This window comes from Kogia breviceps, chromosome 4 (genome assembly GCF_026419965.1).
Source record: "Kogia breviceps isolate mKogBre1 chromosome 4, mKogBre1 haplotype 1, whole genome shotgun sequence".
Classification (NCBI taxonomy): Eukaryota; Metazoa; Chordata; class Mammalia; order Artiodactyla; family Physeteridae; genus Kogia; species Kogia breviceps.
Genome location: NC_081313.1, coordinates 31,999,144 through 32,020,224, shown reverse-complemented (window position 1 = coordinate 32,020,224; position 21,081 = coordinate 31,999,144). Strand labels below are relative to the sequence as shown.

Here is a 21,081-nt window from a genome sequence, read left to right as displayed (position 1 = left end):
TTTTTCGCTCAATATAATATTTTTGAGATTTATTTATATTGTTGCCTGTATCAGTAGTTTGTTCCCTTTTATTGTTAACTAGTATTCCTTTGGGTGAATAGACTACAATTTGTCTATTAATTCCCCTGTCAGTGGACATTTGTCATTTTCAATTTTAAGCTATTCTGACCAAAGCCGCTATAAAAGTCTCATACAGGTCTTTTTGTGAACTACTTCTTTACTGATCTTATGTAGAAGTGAAGTTGCTGGCCATTGGGGTAGATGTGTGTTGACTTTTACAAGAAACTGCCAAAGAGTTCTCCAGAGTGGTTGTACCATTTTACCCTTCCACCAGCAATGTGAGAGAGTTCCAGTTACTGCACATCTTCATCAACAGTTTTGATAGGATTTTAAGTTTGCCATTCCAAGTGGGTTAAAGTGATATCTTGTGGTCACTGCTAAAAATGTATTGACTATGGAAATTCTAAATTTTGTGATATTTGATTTCAAAATAATGGTGATAAAACTCATATTTCTTTTCTTCTCCTCTACAACAAAGGAAAAAATATTTCTGCATGTAAAAGGAGTCATTCACCTGGGAAGATTTGTGATGAGAACTCGGAACGTCATGCTGACAACAACTTTCTTGGATTCTGTAAAAGCTCTACCAGCTACCTACGAAAAGGGGGAATATTTTGCATTTTTAGAAACCTATGGAACCCACTACAGTAGCTCTGGGTCTCTAGGAGGACTCTATGAACTAATATACGTTTTGGATAAAGCTTCCATGAGCCAGAAAGGTATACCTGGAAATAGAGTTCTAAATTCCAACATTGTTGTAACCATCCACTATTTCTAGTGTTATCCTCTTCCAATGGTTAAAGGCTTTAGAGTAGAGTTTTGTAACCTGCTTCTTTGAGAGAACTCTCTCCCTGCCCTTTGGCCTCTAAAATCCTATCAAACAGCAAGTTGACTTCCACCTCAAACAAGATGACTGGCCCTGCACTACTCAGCAGCACTACTGAGAAATGCACAAAATCGTATTGCAATATATTATTTGGTGGTGCTGCTTTTAGTGAAATACTATTTAAAAGGTGAAAAGTACAAAAGACATCATTTACAAAACCTCTTGCTTAATCCAAAGACTGGTTCAATTATACGTATGCCAATTATCTTCCAAAGTATTCTTCAGAATTGGAAAGGAAATGTTCTAAATTTTCTCTCAGAGAGGAAGGAAGAAACAATGCTAACAGCATGTAAGTTTAAAGCAAGAGTGGAAAATTCGTTTTACCTCATATGATGACAATTCTAACTATGGGGTGGTAGTTGAATTGAGTCCATAACTAGGTTTCTGACCACACTTGAATCATGGAAAATTGTCTATGATTGATCATCAGTGTCTGCCATATGCACAGAATAGGCCTATGTGCTACATAATTACCATCCTGACCTAAAGACTTTCTCAAAGCCTTTTAAGAATAAACTGGATGCCAAGTGTCTATGTTAATAAGGTTTAATTATTTATTTTGTGAGTAATTAAGGCTTAGTTACAGCACTCTTTAAAGAGGTGAAAGATGCCAGCATATCTCCTCTCTCTGCCCTCCAAGTTTTGGGGTGTGTCTCTTAGGGAAGGAAGTGTTGCCAAAAGCATTTCCATGGCTCTTTCTCCTTAGCCTCTGGCTGTGTCAAGCAAAAAATGGGATTCAGCTCTGATCTTAAAGCCTGACACTGTCCCCACAGTGGATAAACCTTTTATGGATGAAACAAATATGAATGGCCAGAACCAGTTGCTCTTGATGCCTCACTCTAGTCTTGGGCCGGTAGATGCATTTCCAGGGGGAGTGGAGTATGAGGTTTCTTGGTTTATACTGCCTCACAAGGTTATTCCAGTGAGATGGCATAATGGGGTCTCTAGGAGCCCTGCCCAGTAGGCTATATTGATAGATATCACATGGGGGAGGGGCACAAGAGGAATGTGTCTTGAGTAACTTGAAAATCAGAAGAGAAAGGCTCAGCAAGGGTGATCAAAACACAAAGAACTCTTCAGGCTAAGAGTTGCTTTGGTGAAAAAACTCCATGGGCTGAAATCTTTCATCTTGGACTACTCAGAGCTACCTACTTATATCTACTTACCTTCTGTCCTTAGTAGACAAAGATCATTAGGGGGTCTCTGGGTCTTTGAAGAGGAAGTCATTCTTCTCACTTCTCTGCTTTGCCACACCCAAGGTCCAAGCCACGTCCTCCACCTCAGTTTGGGGCATCCAGACTCTGTCTGGTCGTGGAGAGGTCCACAGCTGAGGTAGAGAATCTAAGCTTTAGGGGGTCACTTAGGTATTTTCATCCTCAGCTTCGAATCAGAATTCTTATGCTTCTTAGGTTAAGGTTGGAAATCTAGTATTCTGAATTTCTAGCATTATATTCCATTTTTATCCTCCCTTCTCCTTTACCATGGGAAATTCCACTGGATATTTCTTAAGTTCTCAGTAATTGTGGGTACACAAAAGATACTTGTTGAATGAATGAATGACTAAATGCCTCAGATCTCTACTTCTAAATCTCACCATGGGATCCTGGGATTAACTTAACTTCTCCCTTTCCTTTTTTGTAAAGCATTTTGGCTTCCAGGACAAACAACCACGTGTTTGTATACGTGTGTGTATGTGTGTGTGTGATCTGAAATGATAAATAAGAGCAAAAACTGATATGATCAATGAGCTCAGGCCTGGGAAGCTACTCTTAAAATGAAGAAATAATTTCCTCTTTTAAATCAGGAGAATAGATAATAAATTATACACTTGAGTAGATATTGGGATTTTTTTTCATTATAACTGGAGCAACCACATACCACAATGAGTCAACTCCCAAGACCAATGTCTACTAAACAGCATTAGTAGGACCGGAATAAAGTGTCATATATTTAAGCCATCTTCCCAAAGCAACAAACTAGCTACCTCAGTGATGAACTGAGTCTTCCAAAGACGATCAGGAGATGTTGATGCATCACATGACCAAATTATGAAGTTGATACAGAGAAGTGCTTAATAGCCAGACAGCTCTTGTTTCTAATACCTACTTGGCTAATTACTAATTGAGTACCATCAGCAGGTTTCTTAACTGCTTTGTTATTCCTTATGCTCATCTGTAAAATGAGGATAATAATAAAACTTATCTCAGAAAGTCAATGAGAGGATTAAATTAGTTGATTTACACAAGATGCTTAGAATGATGCTGGGCATATAATCATTCAATACATGTTAGACATTGTCTCCCTTTTATGGTATTAGAGGTAAAGGCTAGACTATAACCACCCTTGCCTGACTCATGTCCCTTTTAACAAGGGGTAAATTTATAGGTCCTTTACCATTAAGTTGACAAGCAAAGTCAAAGGAGACCACTAGATTCTAATATGAGGGCAAAGCAGGGCAGATATAACCTTGCATTTGAGTTCAGTAATAATGTCTAGGAATCCAAGTAAGTGTATTTCTTACAAAATAGCAAAATTGGAATGTATTTATGATGTTGATAGACATAATCTAATAATTTCTAACTAAATATATTAAACAGGTGTTGAGGTAACGGATATACAGAGATGCCTCGGGTTTAATCTGGATTTATCTCTGAATGCTGGACTTGAAATCACAGGAAAGATTAATTCAGACAGTTGCTTAAAGAAGGGTGATGGTAAAATTGGTAAGTATGGCCTAACTTACTAGGGTGAAAAGAAGGAGGAAAAGTCAATGAGCACTTGAGCACTGCCCTGTCACTATGAGCCTTCTTTATTGTCTCCCCTCTTTATAAACAACAACAACAACAAACTGAAAGTGCTTAAAAACTGACTGTTTTAGCTTTTTTTTTTTCTTTTTTTGCCAGGCCTCACCAGCTTGTGGGATCTTCGTTCACTGGCCAGGGACTGATCCCAGGCCCTCGGTGGTAAAAGCACCGAGTCCTAACCACTGGACTGCCAGGGAATTCCCAAAAGCTATTTTATGTTTACAGTTGTTCCCAAACCATTATAAACACAAGTAACCTGGGGACATGTATTCAATGGTATCATCATTGTGCAGGTCGTGAACTGCACAGCTCTGAGGAATACAGCCATTCACACTGTGGTCATTGTAGATTTGTATTTTTATCATGGCAATGGTAGAAGCCCGATGGTAGAAAAATATCTTGAGGAAAGTTTTCTTTTTTCTCCTAATTTTAACAAAGCTTCCAAATGGCCTAGTGGCAGTGCTGTCTGGGTCCATCAAGAAAAGAGAAGGCCAAAGCCATCTCCCTAACTCAATCTTCCACCTGACTCAAAATCCCTAATTCACCTTCACCCAATTGGTCAAAAGATACAAGCTTCCAGTTATAAGATAAATAAGTACTGGGAATGTAATGTACAACCTGATGACTATAGTGAACATTGCTGTGTGATGTATTTGAAAGCTGCTAAGAGAATAAATCCTACATGTTCTCATCACAAGGAAAAAATAATTTTTATAATTATATGAGGTAATATATGTTAATTAAACTTATTGTGATAATCATTTTGCAACATATATGTATGTCAAGTCATTATGCTGTATACCTTAAACTTATACCGTATTGTATGTGATTATATCTCAATAAAACTGGGTGAGAAGAAGAAAATACCTATCCATCCTTAACATTAAATCAGTGCATAACATTTTTAAAAATAGAATTTTTTGGTATAAATATTACTTCTGTTGCTAATCATTAGCAGATTTATAAGCATGAGGTAGTGCTGGAGTTCTCAATTTTTACTCTAATCAGAAATACTCGAGAGCATTCTCAGAAATACAAATGCTTGAGACTCACTTAAAGAGTGATTAAAGAGTCGGCTGATGCGGAGCACAGGGAGATCAGCTCGGTGCTTTGTGTCCACCTCAAGGGGTGGGATAGGGAGGGTGTGAGGGAGACGCAAGAGGGAGGAGATGTGGGGATAAATGTTTATGTATAGCTGATTCATTTTGTTATAAAGCAGAAGCTAACACACCATTGTAAAGCAATTATACTCCAATGAAGATGTAACAAAAAAAAAAGTCAGCTGATAGTGGAGAAGTAGAAGAGAGGAAAACCTAATATTTTTATAAGCATACCAGCCACTAACATGTGGCCATGCTTGGAAACTCCTGATGAAGTGAGAAGAAAACTGACCTTGCCATCAAATGTCATAATTTCAAAATTTGGCCATTAAGCTTTCTGTGTGATCTTGGGCTAGTCACTCCATCTCTCTGAGGCTCAGTCTTCTCATCTATAAAAATAAGGAAAGATGAACAAAAATCACCTTGAAATTACTTTTTAGTTCAAAAAATTCACAACTCTAAATGATTCACCAAAAGCTTTTTAAAAGCGGTTTAGTCTGGGAGAGACTGAGGGAGAAGTAACGTAAAAATTGGGGTGGAAAGAAACTGTGCTTTTTACTTTATTCTTTTTTATACTCTGAAGTTTTTTATAATAGTTTAAAGCAAACTTATACAAAATATAATTATGAAGGTAAGTCTGCAACAAGAAATGTATCCAATCAAGAGTCGTGTTCGGGCTTCCCTGGTGGCGCAGTGGTTGAGAGTCCGCCTGCAGATGCAGGGGACACGGGTTCGTGCCCTGGCCCGGGAGGATCCCACGTGCCACGGAGCGGCTGGGCCCGTGAGCCATGGCCGCTGAGCCTGCACGTCCAGAGCCTGTGCTCTGCAACGGGAGAGCCCGCAGCAGTGAGAGACCCACGTACCACAAAAAAAAAAAAAAAAGTCATGTTCCCATGTGTTTATGTGCTTAGGTGATGAACTTTAAATTATTAATGTATCTCAAGCATCATACCATTTATATCATCTTTAAAAAGATGATTGAAATCTATAATTGACTACTAATAAAATCTCCCTTGGAGATTTGGGGTGAAAAAAATTACATAAGTAATATTTATAAGTAAAATTCAATAAATGTACTAGACTATACCTTATGAAAGGGGTTCAATAAATGTCTATCAGATGTCACAGAACTATACATGCTTCACTTATATCTTCTTTCTCTTCTCAGAAAACATCATGAATGACGACCTCATCAATGATGTTATTTCATTCATAAGAGGAGGAACAAGAAAATATGCAACTGAAATGAAAGAGAAGCTTCTCAAAGGAGCCAGGATGATTAATGTGACTGACTTTGTAAATTGGGCCTCTTCCTTAAATGATTCTCCAGTGCTCATAAATCAAAAAGTAAGAAATATTTATTTTCAAATAGAAGATTTTGTCATTTTCTTACTAAATGTAATTGCTGGTTCAGATGAACAATTAACTTCATCTGAAAGAGATGTGAGCATTCAAATGCACTCCCATCCCATCCCTGAAAGAAGCATGGCGTAGAAGAAAGGCACAGAGGGGGCATCAGACCAACTGGGCTGAGTCTGAGTCTCTGATCCTCACTAGATGTGTAATATTTTCTGACTTCTGCAACACTGAATTCTCCAGGGCTCCATGTTTATTTTGAGGATTTAATGTGATTGCTTGTGTAGAGACTATAGCACAGATTGGTACAAAATAGTTGTGCCCCAGTTGTCCCTTGCCTTCAGGTGACATCATACCACCACTTCCAACACAGGAGAATTGTATTTATCAAGGGCCTTTGTCAAAGGGAAGCTCATAAGTTCTCAGAAAATAAGACCAAGAGTGAACAATTCTCATGGTCAGGAAATCCATTCCTTTTTGTGTCTTGATTATAATAGTCTTCTGTTTATAAACCTTTTGGGACTTTACAGTCTTGGTGCTTATTCCTAAGGGGAAAAAGCTACATTATAATTATAAAGATATAAATGCCAATGTTACTTGGCCTCATCATTCTCTCCCCAAACTAACTATAAAGGCTATGTGCTTTCCTTTATTGCTATTTTGTTCCTGATATTATTAGAAAATATTTTTCCTACTTTCTTTATAGCTTTCCATTTTCCCTGTATGTTTCACAATTTTCTTCCCTCGGGTCAAATTTATCTTTGATTGCCCCCTACTTCCTTTTGATTAACTTGAGTTATAAACTTGTTGACTTTTTTTTTTTTTTTTTTTTGGCCACATTACATAGCATGCAGGATCTTAGTTCCCTGACCAGGGATCAAACCCATGCCCCTGGCAATGGGAGTGCGGAGTCTTAACCACTGGACTGCCAGGGAAGTCCAACATGTTGACATTTTTGATAGGACTAGTTATTAGAGAATTGTGTTCCTTCATTCTTCATTATTGTCTTTAAAGAGTGAGTGAAACCACCAAAACTATTTCATTTATGTGAGAGAGAAACTCAGAAACTGGAAAATTGTAATGTACTCTCCCTTTAGATTGTGGAAATCTACCCAGTTGTTAATATGCAAGCACATCTGTGAGAGTCTTCACATATTTTGTCCCAAAACTAGGACAAAGAGAGGAAAAAAGTTATCCAAATTAGCATGTCCGTATATAAAATTAAAATCAGAAGAGACCGCTTTTATTTTGTCATATTTAAATAATATTTAAATTCATTATCTTGAACTCAGTGAAATAAATCTGTTTCAGAAGATCTTAAATAAAAAAGAATTGATTCGGAATTCCCTGGTGGTCCAGTTGGTTAGGACTCCACACTTTCACTGCCAAGGGCCTGGGTTCAATCTCTGGTCAGGAAACTAAGACCCCACAAGCTGTGTGGCCAAAACAAGAAAAAAATTGATTTAGGTGGATGTTTACATTCAGATGGACACCTAAAGTGTCTTGTCTTTTCATTTCTACAAAGGAAGTTCAACTGTCCTTGTATGGATCCAAGACTGTTCTCTGAGGAGGTCTTAATAATAGTCCATCATATTCTAGAGCTGATTTTTAAAATCTCAAGTCAATAAAGTATCTGCTGAAGATTTACTACTGGATTTACTAAAACTATTCAAAAACCTTCATCAACTGTTGGCACAGTCCTACTGGCTGGATGCAAAATATAGTTTTATCCTATTTTTAAGGGCAACTATTGACCCCCAGATTTTTAGATTGGTGGGCATTCCATCTAAAATATCTGTATGTTTCTTTTTTCATGAATTGGAAGCCTGGACTTTTCTTTTTTTTTTTTTTTTTGCGGTACGCGGGCCTCTCACTGTTGTGGCCTCTCCCGTTGAGGAGCACAGGCTCCGGATGCACAGGCTCAGCGGCCATGGCTCACGGGCCCAGCCGCTCCACGGCATGTGGGATCTTCCCGGACCGGGGCACGAACCCGTGTCCCCTTCATCGGCAGGTGGATTCTCAACCACTGAGCCACCAGGGAAGCCCTCATGAAACACTTTTTAAATTTATCTTCTTGGAGGAGAAGTTCAAAAAATAGTAAAATATTATGGTTTTTATTGACTTTGTATGGCTTTTAAAATCTCTAAAGAGACCTGAGATGTAGCTTAATTTGACCTTGAAATAGACTCCAAGTTATTTTGCTCTCATAAATGCAAGTGGTCCTTTGGTTAACTGGCATTTCCATGAGGTAATTAAACAATCTATAGTCACTAATTCATTCTTTGGTAATTTGAAGCATTCTATTGTCTGCATAAGACATGTCCAAGCACTAGGGATGACCTTAATATTAAAATAATTGGCTCTCCTATTTAATTATGTAAAGACTTGATAAAACCTCTCCCCACTCACACTAAACTGGTCTATATTTAATTCTCTGTAGCAATTTAAGTCAATTACCTAGGTATTTATGTTGCAAAGAGTTTCTCTTGGAGGAAACAGGAAGAAGTTATATCACTCTAAATTAAAGGCTGTTTAAATATATTACTGAGATTTTCTAAGTAAAGCCCTTGGTTTTATTTATATTTATTTTCCACACTAAAGTAACTATGACCATGCTATATTAAGTAGAATCTTGTGGCTTTGATTATCCTTTTGTTTGTGCATCAACAGACCCCAGATCACTTCTTGAGGAATGTCTTGGCTCAATCCAAGAATTTTCCTTCAGCCTTTCTCCCTGCAGAGGAGATAGGCTGGGTCGCTCTTTCAATATTGACCTTGTCATGGTCTTCAACTTTCATGAAAATGTATTAATCCCATTCCAGCTTACCTGAATGTTAACACAAATGGCTCTACATTTTACCTCAGTAGAATAGCTGAACTTTGGTTTCTTAAGCTTACTGCTACAAACTAGTTATAAAAATGTCAGGTGAGGGCTTCCCTGGCGGCGCAGTGGTTGCGAGTCCGCCTGCCGATGCAGGGGACACGGGTTGGTGCCCTGGTCTGGGAGGATCCCACGTGCCGTGGAGCAGCTGGGCCCGTGAGCCATGGCCGCTGAGCCTGTGTGTCCGGAGCCTGTGCTCCGCAACGGGAGAGGCCACAATAGTGAGAAGCCTGCGTACCGCAAAAAAAAAAAAGTCAGGTGAGAGAAATTACATTTAGTAACGATTGCCTGAGAGATATAAAGTTTAGGATTTCCTCCAGAGCAATAGCAGTAAAAATCCACAGAGCTAGCATATGGCATATTGGCTTCCTGAAGAGTTTTGTTTTTGCATGCTAAAGAACAAAGTTATTTTTGCTTTATTTACTGAAAGGATGTTACAAAATACAATGTCCCCTTTATGAGAACTCATGGGAGATACAACTCTTCATTCTCAGTTTCAAGGATCATTTTGTTTCTCTTGGGAATCAGGTGAGCTTTTCTTACATGCAAATAAGCATTAAAATTCAGTTGTCTTTTTCAACGTGCTGGAAATATAACCAAATTTATGACTCACCTTGTGCAAATGGATGGGTCCTCCTGCATGAATTTTGTGTATTTGTGTTTCTTTTGCCTTTATCTTGCCTTTTCTGTTCTTTCTCAATTCTCCTTTCCTCATTTCCCTCAGTCACTCTTATCCACATACATGTCAAGTTAGACTAAGCTCTTTCTGGAGCAACTCTGAATAATAATGAATTAGTTTTTCTACCATTTTTGTCATATTATACAACTCTTAGAGTGATGCATCAGATGTTAAAGAGCATCAGAATTTTTTTTTTTTTTTTTTTTTTTTGGTGGTACGCGGGCCTCTCACTGTTGTGGCCTCTCCCATTGCGGGGCACAGGCTCCGGACGCGCAGGCTCAGCGGCCATGGCTCACGGGCCCAGCCGCTCCGCGGCATGTGGGATCTTCCCGGACCGGGGCACGAACCCGTATCCCCTGCATCGGCAGGTGGATTCTCAACCACTGCGCCACCAGGGAAGCCCAAGAGCATCAGAATTTTAAAGAGCTGTGGTACCAGTGTTCTACTTTATAGTCATTACAGTTATAATGATATAGTAAAAATCATTCCTAACTCTCTTGTATAGCAATTTAAAAAAAACCACTCATTCTTTCAACAAACTACATTTGGTACATATAGTTTCATCAGTTTGGGAGCCTGAAAGAAACCTAAATGTACTTAATATCAAACAGTATTGTCAATTTATTTGTATTTTAGCATGTTGCGTGATAGATTACATCCACAGAAAAAGGTAGAAAGAGAAGGGAGTTAGCTAGTATAGGAGAAAAATGAAAACTGTCTTCTTAGTTAACCGCAGGCCAAAGTTCATTAGAAAAACATGCTATTCTTTGAGCAAACTTCAAGAAGTGTATTTTAATCATTCTTTGTCTTCTTGTGGGTTTCTCGACTCCAGGGTTTGAGGCTCCTCTGAAACTATTTGCCATTGCACATCCTTCCTCTTTATCTCTTTGAACACTGTTTATGCATTTCATCCAAACTGTATCTTCTCCAAGACCTGCTCTTCTTGTATCTTCAGTTATCTGGCCTTGACTTTCCTTTGAAAGGTCAGACAAAATGAACTTCTTTTCTTGAAAATCAAGATAACTCCACCACATGCTTATGTTGTTTGTGCCAATGAGGCAACACTGGTAAGAGGTTTCTTTCTTCCAAATAAACACATCATAGTTGAAATCTGAATCCTACATGCTAATTCATAAAAGACTATGCTAGGGGATAGTTGTGGTGACTTCATAGAAGTTCTTGATATATTCTGGATATGAGCCTATTCTCACATAAAAGTGTTACAAATATCTTCTTTCATTGGAGAACTTTCACCCTTCAATAGTATTCTTGATAACAGATATCCTCTTTTTTACTTTTTAGTTTGAAATAATTTTAGACTTGTAATTGTGCAAATAGTACAGACAGTAAAATTTCGAAAACAGCAGAGACTTCACACATACCCTACACCCAGCAGCCCCAACATGTTAACAGCTTAGTACAGTTATCAAAATCAGAAAAATTAACATTGACTAAATCACAGAACTTACTCAAATTTCACTAGCTTTTCCCCTGATGTCCTTCTTTCTGTTCCAGGATCCAACAAGGATCCCATGCTGCATTTAATTGTCATGTCTCCTTAGTCCCCAGTCTGTGACAATTCCTTAGTCTTTCCTTGTCATTCATGACCTTGACACTTCTGATGAACATTGATCAGTTATTGTGTCAACTGTCTCTCAGTTTAGGCCTAGAGTAGATTGAGGTTCTGCATTTTTGGCAAGAATACAAAAGAAGTGATGTTGTGTCCTCTTAGTGCCTCATATCAGAATTATGATGTTGATTTCTTTAATGTAGTCAAAGGTATATTTCTTTTCACTATAGTTAGTGCTTTTGTGTCCTATTTGAAGTCTTTCCCAACCTCAAGGTCTTGAAGATACTCTCCTATATATTATCTTCCAGAACCTTTGTTGTATTGCTTTTACATTTCAACCTACAATCAACCTAGAGTTGTTTTTTATGTGTGCTATAAGTTTGAAGGTCACTTTTTTAAAAATTTCACTATGAATATCTCATTGTCCTAGAATAATTTATATTGTGTTATTTATCATATCTATTAGAATCAAGCATCGGTCTACTTTCAAAGTAGACTGTTTTGAAGATCTTCTCCATTATCTTGGTTTTGCAGCAATTTTACTCTAATGTGCCTAGGTGTGAAAAGAACAATTTTTAACCTTGCTTTTCATTAACGGAGCATCTTGATGCCTTGCAACAGGTTTGTAATATTCTCCGCCATTAGTTCTTCAAATACTGCTTCTTATACATCTCCTTCGGGGACTCAAATTACATAGATCTTTTACCTTCTCACTCTATCTTTTATGTTTCTTATTGTCTTTCTGTATTTACTGACTTTGTAACTCTTCATGCTTCATTGTCAATACCTTCTTCTAACCTATATTTCAATTCATTAACTTTACTTCAGTTCTGTCACATCTGCTATTTAACCAGTCCATTAATTTGTATATTATAATAGCAAGTTCCAATTCTCTTTATTTTTTTCAAATCTTCTATTTTTTCTCTTTTTTTTTTTTTTTTTTTTTTTACGGTATGCGGGCCTCTCACTGTTGTGGCCTCTCCTGTTGCGGAGCACAGGCTCCGGACGCTCAGGCTCAGCGGCCATGGCTCACGGGCCCAGCCGCTCCCCGGCATGTGGGATCTTCCCGGCCCGGGGCACGAACCCTCGTCCCCTGCATCGGCAGGCGGACTCTCAACCACTGCGCCACCAGGGAAGCTCAAATCTTCTATTTTTAAAAATAATTTTCACTTCCCTGCTATAATTTTTAATCTTGTCTCTTATGCTTATGTAAACATAGTTGTTTTAAAGTCTACGTCTGATAACTCAAATCTTGGCATTCCCAAGCTCTGTTTCTCGTTTCTATTATTTCTACTGATTCTCATTCACATTGGCTCATTTTCTTGTGTACCTAGTTATTTTTATTGTGGGCTGGATATTATACTTTAAAATTTTCTATCAGAGTAGCTTGAGGCCTGAGATGCTTTTATCGTCTTCAAAAGAAATATATATTTGTATCTGAAAAGCCTTTGGGGTACTAATGACTCAGGATTATTTTAAAACCAGCTGCAGTCTTTGCCAGTGCTACCTCAATTCCAATTCCCTCTTACTTCTAGGGCTGCAGTCCTTTGGGGCCCAACCCAAAGCACAGCTTGTTTACCTTTGCTGTCCTGAATTCCAACTTTTTTTCCCCAGCCCAGTAATGTGCTGCTCTACCTCTTAGCTCCTCGACTGCCTCTTCCTGATTTAGGAAATGTGTCAAGGGGACCGGTGACCCAGAAGTACTGGACTCGCCTCACTGAACTTCCACCTCCTCCCAGATCTTAGCCTAGTAATGTTTTGTTAACTTGTTAATTCTCCAGGGCTTTCAAGCAAATGTTTTAATTTTACTTTTATCTTGTTCAGCTTTTCTCATTGTCCTCAGAAAAAGGATTAGTTGACTTTATTTAATCCACCATTACTCTTCAGCAGGAATTTGTGGTGTGTGTGTGTATATATATATATAATATATATATGTGTGTGTGTGTGTGTGTGTGTATATAACTATTTTAAAAAATAAATTTATTTATGGTTACATTGGGTCTTCGTTGCTGTGCACCAGCTTTCTCTAGGTGCGGTGAGTGAGGGCTACTCTTCGTTGCGGTGCGTGGACTTATTGTGGTGGCTTCTCTTGTTGTGGAGCGCGGGCTCTAGGTGCGCTGGCTTCAGTAGTTGTGGCATGCAGGCTCAGTAGTTGTGCCTCACAGGCTCCAGAGTGCAGGCTCAGTAGTTGTGGCACACGGGCTTAGTTGCTCAGCAGCACGTGGGATCTTCCCAGACCAGGGCTCGAACCCGTGTCCGCTGCATTGGCAGGTGGATTCTTAACCACTGCGCCACCAGGGAAGTCCTGTGGTATATTTTTTAATCTTGTCTCTCGATTCCAATTGCTTCTAAATTTTATGGTCTCTTATTTCAAAGTACTGTGCCACCAAAGGGTCTCAATTTCTTACAGTTTATCTACTCAAACACCTTTATAGTCACACAATTGAATTTGCTTACATTAAATAGGTATATGACACAAGTTTTCTATACATGTTTTACATATGTACATAAAACATAGCCCTGTATATCTATATATGTGTTATATATGTAACATAACTAAGCATTTTTTTAATTCTGTCCTATATTACTAGAGTAATCTTCTTTCCGTCTTAACACCCTCAGATCTCAACTTCATAGTCATTTTCTCGGGAAAGCCTTTCCAAACTTCCCTGATTCAATGGTAGCAACTATGTATCTTACTCCAGGAATTTAAGTGTACAAAATAAATCATTTTACTTCCTTTATTTTAATATAATTAAATTTGACATTGAGATCTCATCCTTCCATGCTGCTGGAAAATTCATCATCCTTCATTCATTTGTTGGATGGGGTTCAGGGTAGTTCTTGCTTGTCCTGGTGCTTCTGTCTGGGAAATGAAGATACGATATATGTAAGTATTTAGTCCATGGTGGTCATCCTGAAAGCCTCATTGTTCAAGTTTACAAGTTCACTTGAAGTCAGGTAGTTGCTAACTTTCCATGCCAAGATTGGGCATGGGAGTCATTGACAAAGCTGTAGCCTGTTCCTTGATAGCCACCTTCCCTAGGGGCACTCCAAAGATTTTGCTACTTCCCAAAATAGCTGCTAGAGATCTAGCTATGGTTTCCTGCTACTTGAGGTACTGCTAACTCTACCCCCTTCCTGGACTGGAGGAATGCCCCCACCTTGGTGGCATTCTTCCCACACTCCTTCTCCCAACAAAAATGTATCAATGAGTTCAGGCTTTTAAAGAAAAAAAATCAACAAAGAGTTTGCCTTTAGGGGCATTCTGGACTTGGCATCACACACAAACCTCCTCTTAGACAAGAGATCGCGAGCACTTGCCTACCTTCTAGAAAAGGGGAGGCAGAAAAAAGGCAGCAAAAAGGATTCACAATATGTCAGTAAATTAGCCTGCTAAAACTTTAAATCCCTGACTGTTCATTGTTAAAATACATATACCTGTCCTTTATAGCACCTAGTCACAGTTTCCATTTTAAATTTGTCTGTATGATTATTTTAATATCAGTCTCCTTACCTCCATAATGGGATCTCCATGATTACAGAGATCATGACTAGTTTTGATCACTGGCAGTCTTAAAAGCTGACATCATATCTGGCAGTAATAATCATTCAATAAGCTTTTGTTGAATTAATGAAGCAATGAATAAATAATTTAGTGAAAAATATTGCACAAGCTCTGTCTATAGAAAAAGACCTAAAATTAAATGTTTTGCTCTCTTGCAGCTGACTCCGATGTATGATCTGATTCCAGTGAAAATAAGAGATGCACACCTAAAGAAACAAAATTTGGAAAGAGCCATTGAAGACTACATCAATGAATTCAGTGTAAGAAAATGCCAACCGTGCCGAAATGGAGGGAATGTGATTCTGCTGGACGGACAATGTTTGTGTTCCTGCCCAAACAAGTTCGAGGGAGTTGCCTGTGAAATCAGAAAATAGAAAATCTATGCAGGTGAGAACAACTCCTCTGATATTCTTAAGGACAAAAATATACGTTTGGGGGTTATTTAATTTGAAAACTAGCTCTTGAATTAATTTGCACTAAACTTCTAGATTATCCATATAAACAGAGGATAAAGATTGAATGAATAGTGGAGATGGACAAATCAGCCTTTATGTGTCATTTAGCACACAGTTTAAAAATCTACCTCTACATCTAAACAGGACTATAAACAAATAATAAATTGTAATGACTGTATTACTTTTTAATTATAAAAAATGTTCATATAAAGAGAAAAGCTTACAGAAATATAACAAACATCCAGGTGGACATATACTCATCATGTGCATATATGTGTGTGTATACATAGAGGTAAATACTTCAGAACCCTTTTATAAGAAAAACAATCCAGATACAATAGAATACTTTGTACCACATCACCTCCCCCGCAAAAAAAGCCCAGGTCCATTCTTCTCTCCCACACTACTCAGATACAGTCACTTTCTTTTTCTTTTCTTCTTCCAGTTTTATTGAGCTATAATTGACATAGAGCATTGTATAACTTTAAGGTGTACAGCATAATGATTTGACTTACATGGATCATGAAATGATTACCACAATGTTTAGTGAACATCCATCATCTCATCTATAAATAACAAAATTAAAGAAATAGAAAAAAATATGTATGTTTTCCTTGTGATGAGAACTCAGGATTTATTCTCTTAACAACTTTCATATATAACATACAGCAGTGTTAATTATATTTACCATGTTGTACATTACATCCCTAGTACTTATTTATCTTATAATTGGAAGTTTTACCTTTTTGACTGCCTTCATCCGCTTCCCCCTCCTGCCAACCCCGCCTCTGATCACCACAAATCTGATCTCTTTTTCTTTGAGTTTGTTTGTTTATTTGGTTGGTTTTGAAGTATAATTGACCTAAAACACTATGTTAGTTCCTGTTACACAACATAGTGATTCGATATTTCTATACGTTTCAAAATGATCACTATGGTAAGTCTAGTTACCATCTGTCACCGTTTAAGATATTATGTAGTTATTGACTACATTCTTTACACTGTACATTCCATACTCCTGACTCATATTTTGTACCTCTTAATCTCCCTCTCCTATTTCTTTCTTTCCTTCACCCTCCTTCTCTTATAGTCACTTTCATTAAGTTAGAGTGTATCCTTCTGGTCCATATTTTTTACTTGTACTAAATACATCTGTACCAATAAAAAAATACTCAATGTTGTTTGGGATTTTTAAAATTTACATAAATGGCATTTACTGAATTTTAATTTTGCAATTTTAACTTTACAAGTGTTTAAGAAAACTGAGTTTCTGCGCTTTTTACAGTTAATCATCTGAAATCATATTATTTTACTTTTTTCAAGTAAAAACTTTTTTCAAGTAAAAACAGACTTTAGCTCTGTTTCTAATACTAAGAGGATCTGCTTGGTCTTTCATTCTGGTAGAATTAATTAGAATCCTAATAGATAAGTAAGATTTAGCTCAACTGTTAATTATCACAAAATTAGCTAGATTAACTTCCTATGAAAATCATAGCTTACATTTTTGATTGAATAAGCTGTTTCCTACAACAAAATGTCTGAAAGAGTTATGTAGTGTCCTCAAACAAAGATTCACAGCCTCAAGTTTATCATTCAAACATGCTTTCAACGACTGCTGCAAAAAATTTTTTACAAAATTTTTAATATTACAAGAATGTCTTTTGCCCTTCTTAGCAAACACAGAAACTCAACAACATGGTGACAATATACATGTTTAGATTTCTCTGAAATTTTAGGATAATTGATTTTTCCTATATACTATCTGTCTCTTATGTATCTAAAATGTCAACCCAATGTTCTGTATTCCAAAAAGCATTAGTAGTCTCCAAAAATCCATACTCAAGACCACTGTTTTCTACCTATTTCTCTCCATGTGGACTATTCTGCAGCTTTCTGTGATTTCTTCAGCTTTGTCTTCTAAATTTTCAGTTCTTTTTTTCAGCTATGTATATATAGGCTATACCCTTTAACCAATCTATAGAGGATTTTTTAAAGTTATTTTAATTATAAAATAATTTTAATTAAATTATAAATAAATTTAATTTCTGTATATTTTGTTTTGTGTCTATTTTTTTCTCTCCTGGCCTACTGGATTTTTCTTATTTTTATTTCTTTGAACATGTTAAATATGTTTATATACAAGTCTCTCTCAGAGTGATCCAGAATATATAGTTTCTGCATGTACTCATTCTCATGGCATTTTTTTCTTCCTTGAGTACTTAAGAATTTTTCATCGCAGGCCTAGTCTTCAGTGGAATTTGTTTCCTTTGGGAACCTTGTCTACTCTGGGTAGGAAGGTATTCCTAGGGTTGTTTGCTTCTGGGGAAGCCCCGTTCTTTTCATCCCTTTGCACCAGTTTTTCATGTAAATGTCTTGGTTTGAGTTCTACATTTTGGATTTATGGATAATGAAGATCAAGGTCCCTCCTATATGTATATCACATTTTTGAAAACACTGGTATCTTCTGGTTGACTTTTCGTGTCTGACCAATGATGGTCCACAAGTTCCTTGCTGAGACACTAGACCACAGTGAAACCTTTCTTGCCGAGTCTTTCCATTGAGGCAGCTCTTCCAGGTATCCAGTTTTCTGCAGAAAGTTCAGTTCCAGCTTTCCACACAAACTGACCTCCCTCTCCTTATGTGTTTCTACTTCTTCCAGACTAGTGGTTCTCAATCAAGTTGCTCATTGTATTTATATTTACCTGGTTAACTTTTTTAAAAAGGGCAAAAAGAGAAACATAACAAAACGGATATCCATCCCAAGTTAATTAAACCAGAACCTTTGTGGTGGATATTGCCTGGCCATGGTTTACTTTTTCATCCTTTCTCTCTTTCTTTCTCTCTTTCTTTCTTTCTCTTTCTTTCTTCCTTTCTCTCTTTCTTTCTCTCTTTCTTTCTTTCTTTCTTTCTTTCTTTCTTTCTTTCTTTCTTTCTTTCTTTCTTCCTTTCTTCCTTTCTTCTTTTCTTCCTTTAAATCCTCTGGTTATTCTAATCTATAGCCAGGGTTAAAAACCTCTATTCTGGACCCAGGCCAATTAACACCTGCAATGAAATCTCCTCTGGAATCTTCGGGCATCAGTTCTCTGTCTACGCTCCCTGAGCACTTTCCCCACTGCTCTTCCAGCACTAATCACACTTACTCACCTGACACAAGATGAACATCACCTCTAGTTTGGAAATGTGTCTTATATCTTAAATCTCACTCTTCTCCCAGCACCTAGACAGTCTCTCGCACATTACGGTACAAAAAGATAAAAGGATGAATAAATGGGTGGGTGGATTGACCCGAAGTTGTAGTTCTATTAATCATTAAGATTTGATAATCTTTTGTTTTTTTCCTGGGATTGCCAGCCAAAAAAAAAAAAAAAAAAGAGCTGCTGTTTGTTTCCCTGGGGTCGTATGGAAAGAAAAACATCAGGACCTTCCAGAGATAGTTCTTGCTGCTGAATGAAATGCAACGTGCTTCATGAAAATCCTGCCGACCTCTGAAGTCTCCTCTCTCTTAGATCCACAATGCTTCTTTGCCTCCTTAAACTCCTATGATGTTTCCATTTTTTATTCCCTAATGAGGAGAGTCAGCAGTGAAATATGCCAGGACTGCTTTCTCCTACAGCCAATGTCAATCCCTTGCTAGCAAAACAAAATTGAATTAAAAAGAGAGTGTTGGTTAAAAAGACTTAAAGTAATTGAGAAAGTTCTTTGTATGATGAATACGTTCTGCCACTTCCATTACCACAAGTCTGTATCATGCAGTTGTGCTTTTGTTTACGTTCTTGCATCTTGTTCTGTCATTCTTGGATACATGCATGCATTCATTCTGCAAATACTTGCCGAACACCTACCGCAAGCACAGAACTCTGCTTTTTTAAGTCTTAGCTCTCCGATTTAACTCTATGTCTCCAAGGAAAAAAGTGTATTGTATTTGCAACCAAAAACCATTAGGTTAAATCATGTGAAATTGTCTCTATTTAGTTGTATTTTACCAAAAACAAAACAAAACCCCAAATCCAGTGATTTCATATGATCCAACTTAATACCTAGCCTTATGAGTCAGGTAAGGTTAAGTCTACTCACACAAGGAGCTAATTAAAGGAGCTGGCTATACAATTTTATTCATTAGATAGCATGGTACTTAAGACTTGAGAGCTTTGAAAAGGTCCGAGAACCCTAAAAGAAGAAGAAGGAGAAGGAAGGAGTAAAGAAGGGCTCAAAGTACAAGGGGAAAAAGGCAAAATCAAAATTAATAAATATTTAATTAAATGTCAACAACATTATCATGTCAATTTGCTCATTCTTTTTTTAGTAATAAAATTTTCACACTTTTATAAATAAATTTAAGTTAGTTTTCCTCACTTCACAGAAATTCTCAAGAATGTACATGATTGCTGAGAAATCACAATACAAATAATTTCAAAAGCAAAATTTAAAAACTAATTTTCAAGGTGTTTTTCTTCCAGCAAAGAAAAATGTTGGATATGAGATGTATTTTAATGTAAGGTAGGACACAGAGATAGTTCTCTAAAAATAAAAGTGCCAGGCCCTTTAGGGTATAAGATAGCATTGGTGCTCAAGAAAATACATATTTCCTGCCCCCCAGAAACCTGAGTGAATCAGAAAGAATCAGGATGTTAAATACATACAAATACTGAACAATCCACTGTTGAGAGAGTTTCTGATGTAGAGCATCTGGATTAAGGTAGAGTTACCATAGTAACTACTGAGAATTCCTTGCATCCTTGTGAATTACAAATTGTCAAACAAGAAAAGAGCTGAGCCTCGACCAGACTCCTGAGGGTCAGCTTAAAGATTTATCAGAGTCCCTTTCCTGGAAATGGGGAAAGATTGTAGGTTCACTGTTGACAGTGAGACTCTCCAACTTCCTCCAAAGGTGGTGTATCTGGTAGAGCATTTCCAGCAGGGTGCACCACTGAGACACCAGAAACTGCCTGGCAGGAATCAGCATAGAGGAAGAATGACCAGAAATTGGGGGAGACGAGGACCTCCAGGAGGCTAAAGCTTACATGGCTCATCCTGGATTGAGGTTTCCTGAGAAGCGAAGTCCTAGCTTGGACTGGCCAGCCTGAGTGCAGTATAACCCACACATGCTCTCTGAGAGGGCACACCACAAATTCAAAGAGCAAGGGATGTGTGAGGGAAACAGTCCTCTAATGCTCAGGCTATACATTCAGATCATTATACTGAGCTCCAGCCATTATCAAAGGGCCTGGGAAAGCTGGATGGGCATTCATGTTTCCTTGGTCTTGATAAGAAGAAAACCTTCAGAGAATTGCTACATTTTTATGCTTTTCCTTTTTTATACATAAAACTCGGGGTGCTTATTCATCCTACTGATGACATTGGTAGACATATGCCTGCTCACTCCAACACATACCAGCTTTACACCATGGCCTCCCCAAGGCCTTTTGAGTGTGTATTTGATTGTAAACACAGCAGAACACTGCATCCAAAAATGCCACAAGAGCAGCTCCTGAGTTAGTGTCCCAATATTTATGAAAAACAACCCAAAATGGTGAATAAAGACTAGGCTCAGCTTACATTTATTTTCAAAGAAAATAAAACTTCTCCCTTCCACACACTCACACACACAGACACACACACACACATATAAATAATTTGTAGGACAACCATCTATCTTTCTGCCCACCAACCCTCTCCCAGCCCCTCCACCACCACCTCATGTTCATTACCCCGTACTATACTA

The 21,081-nt window shown here is 37.7% G+C and overlaps 1 protein-coding gene across 1 annotated transcript in view; it reads left to right on the top strand.

Moving 5' to 3' along the window:
- The window catches only part of C9 (complement C9), a 56,007-nt gene extending 36,974 nt beyond the window's left edge, over window positions 1-19,033 (top strand). Inside the window, exons 8-12 of the mRNA XM_059060274.2 lie at window positions 539-779; window positions 3,544-3,669; window positions 6,019-6,197; window positions 15,063-15,291; window positions 18,711-19,033. Coding sequence (XP_058916257.1) covers window positions 539-779; window positions 3,544-3,669; window positions 6,019-6,197; window positions 15,063-15,278 — 762 coding nt within the window. The 3' untranslated portion in view covers window positions 15,279-15,291; window positions 18,711-19,033. The remainder of the gene's footprint in view (window positions 1-538; window positions 780-3,543; window positions 3,670-6,018; window positions 6,198-15,062; window positions 15,292-18,710) is intronic.
- The last annotated feature ends 2,048 nt before the right edge of the window (window positions 19,034-21,081 follow it).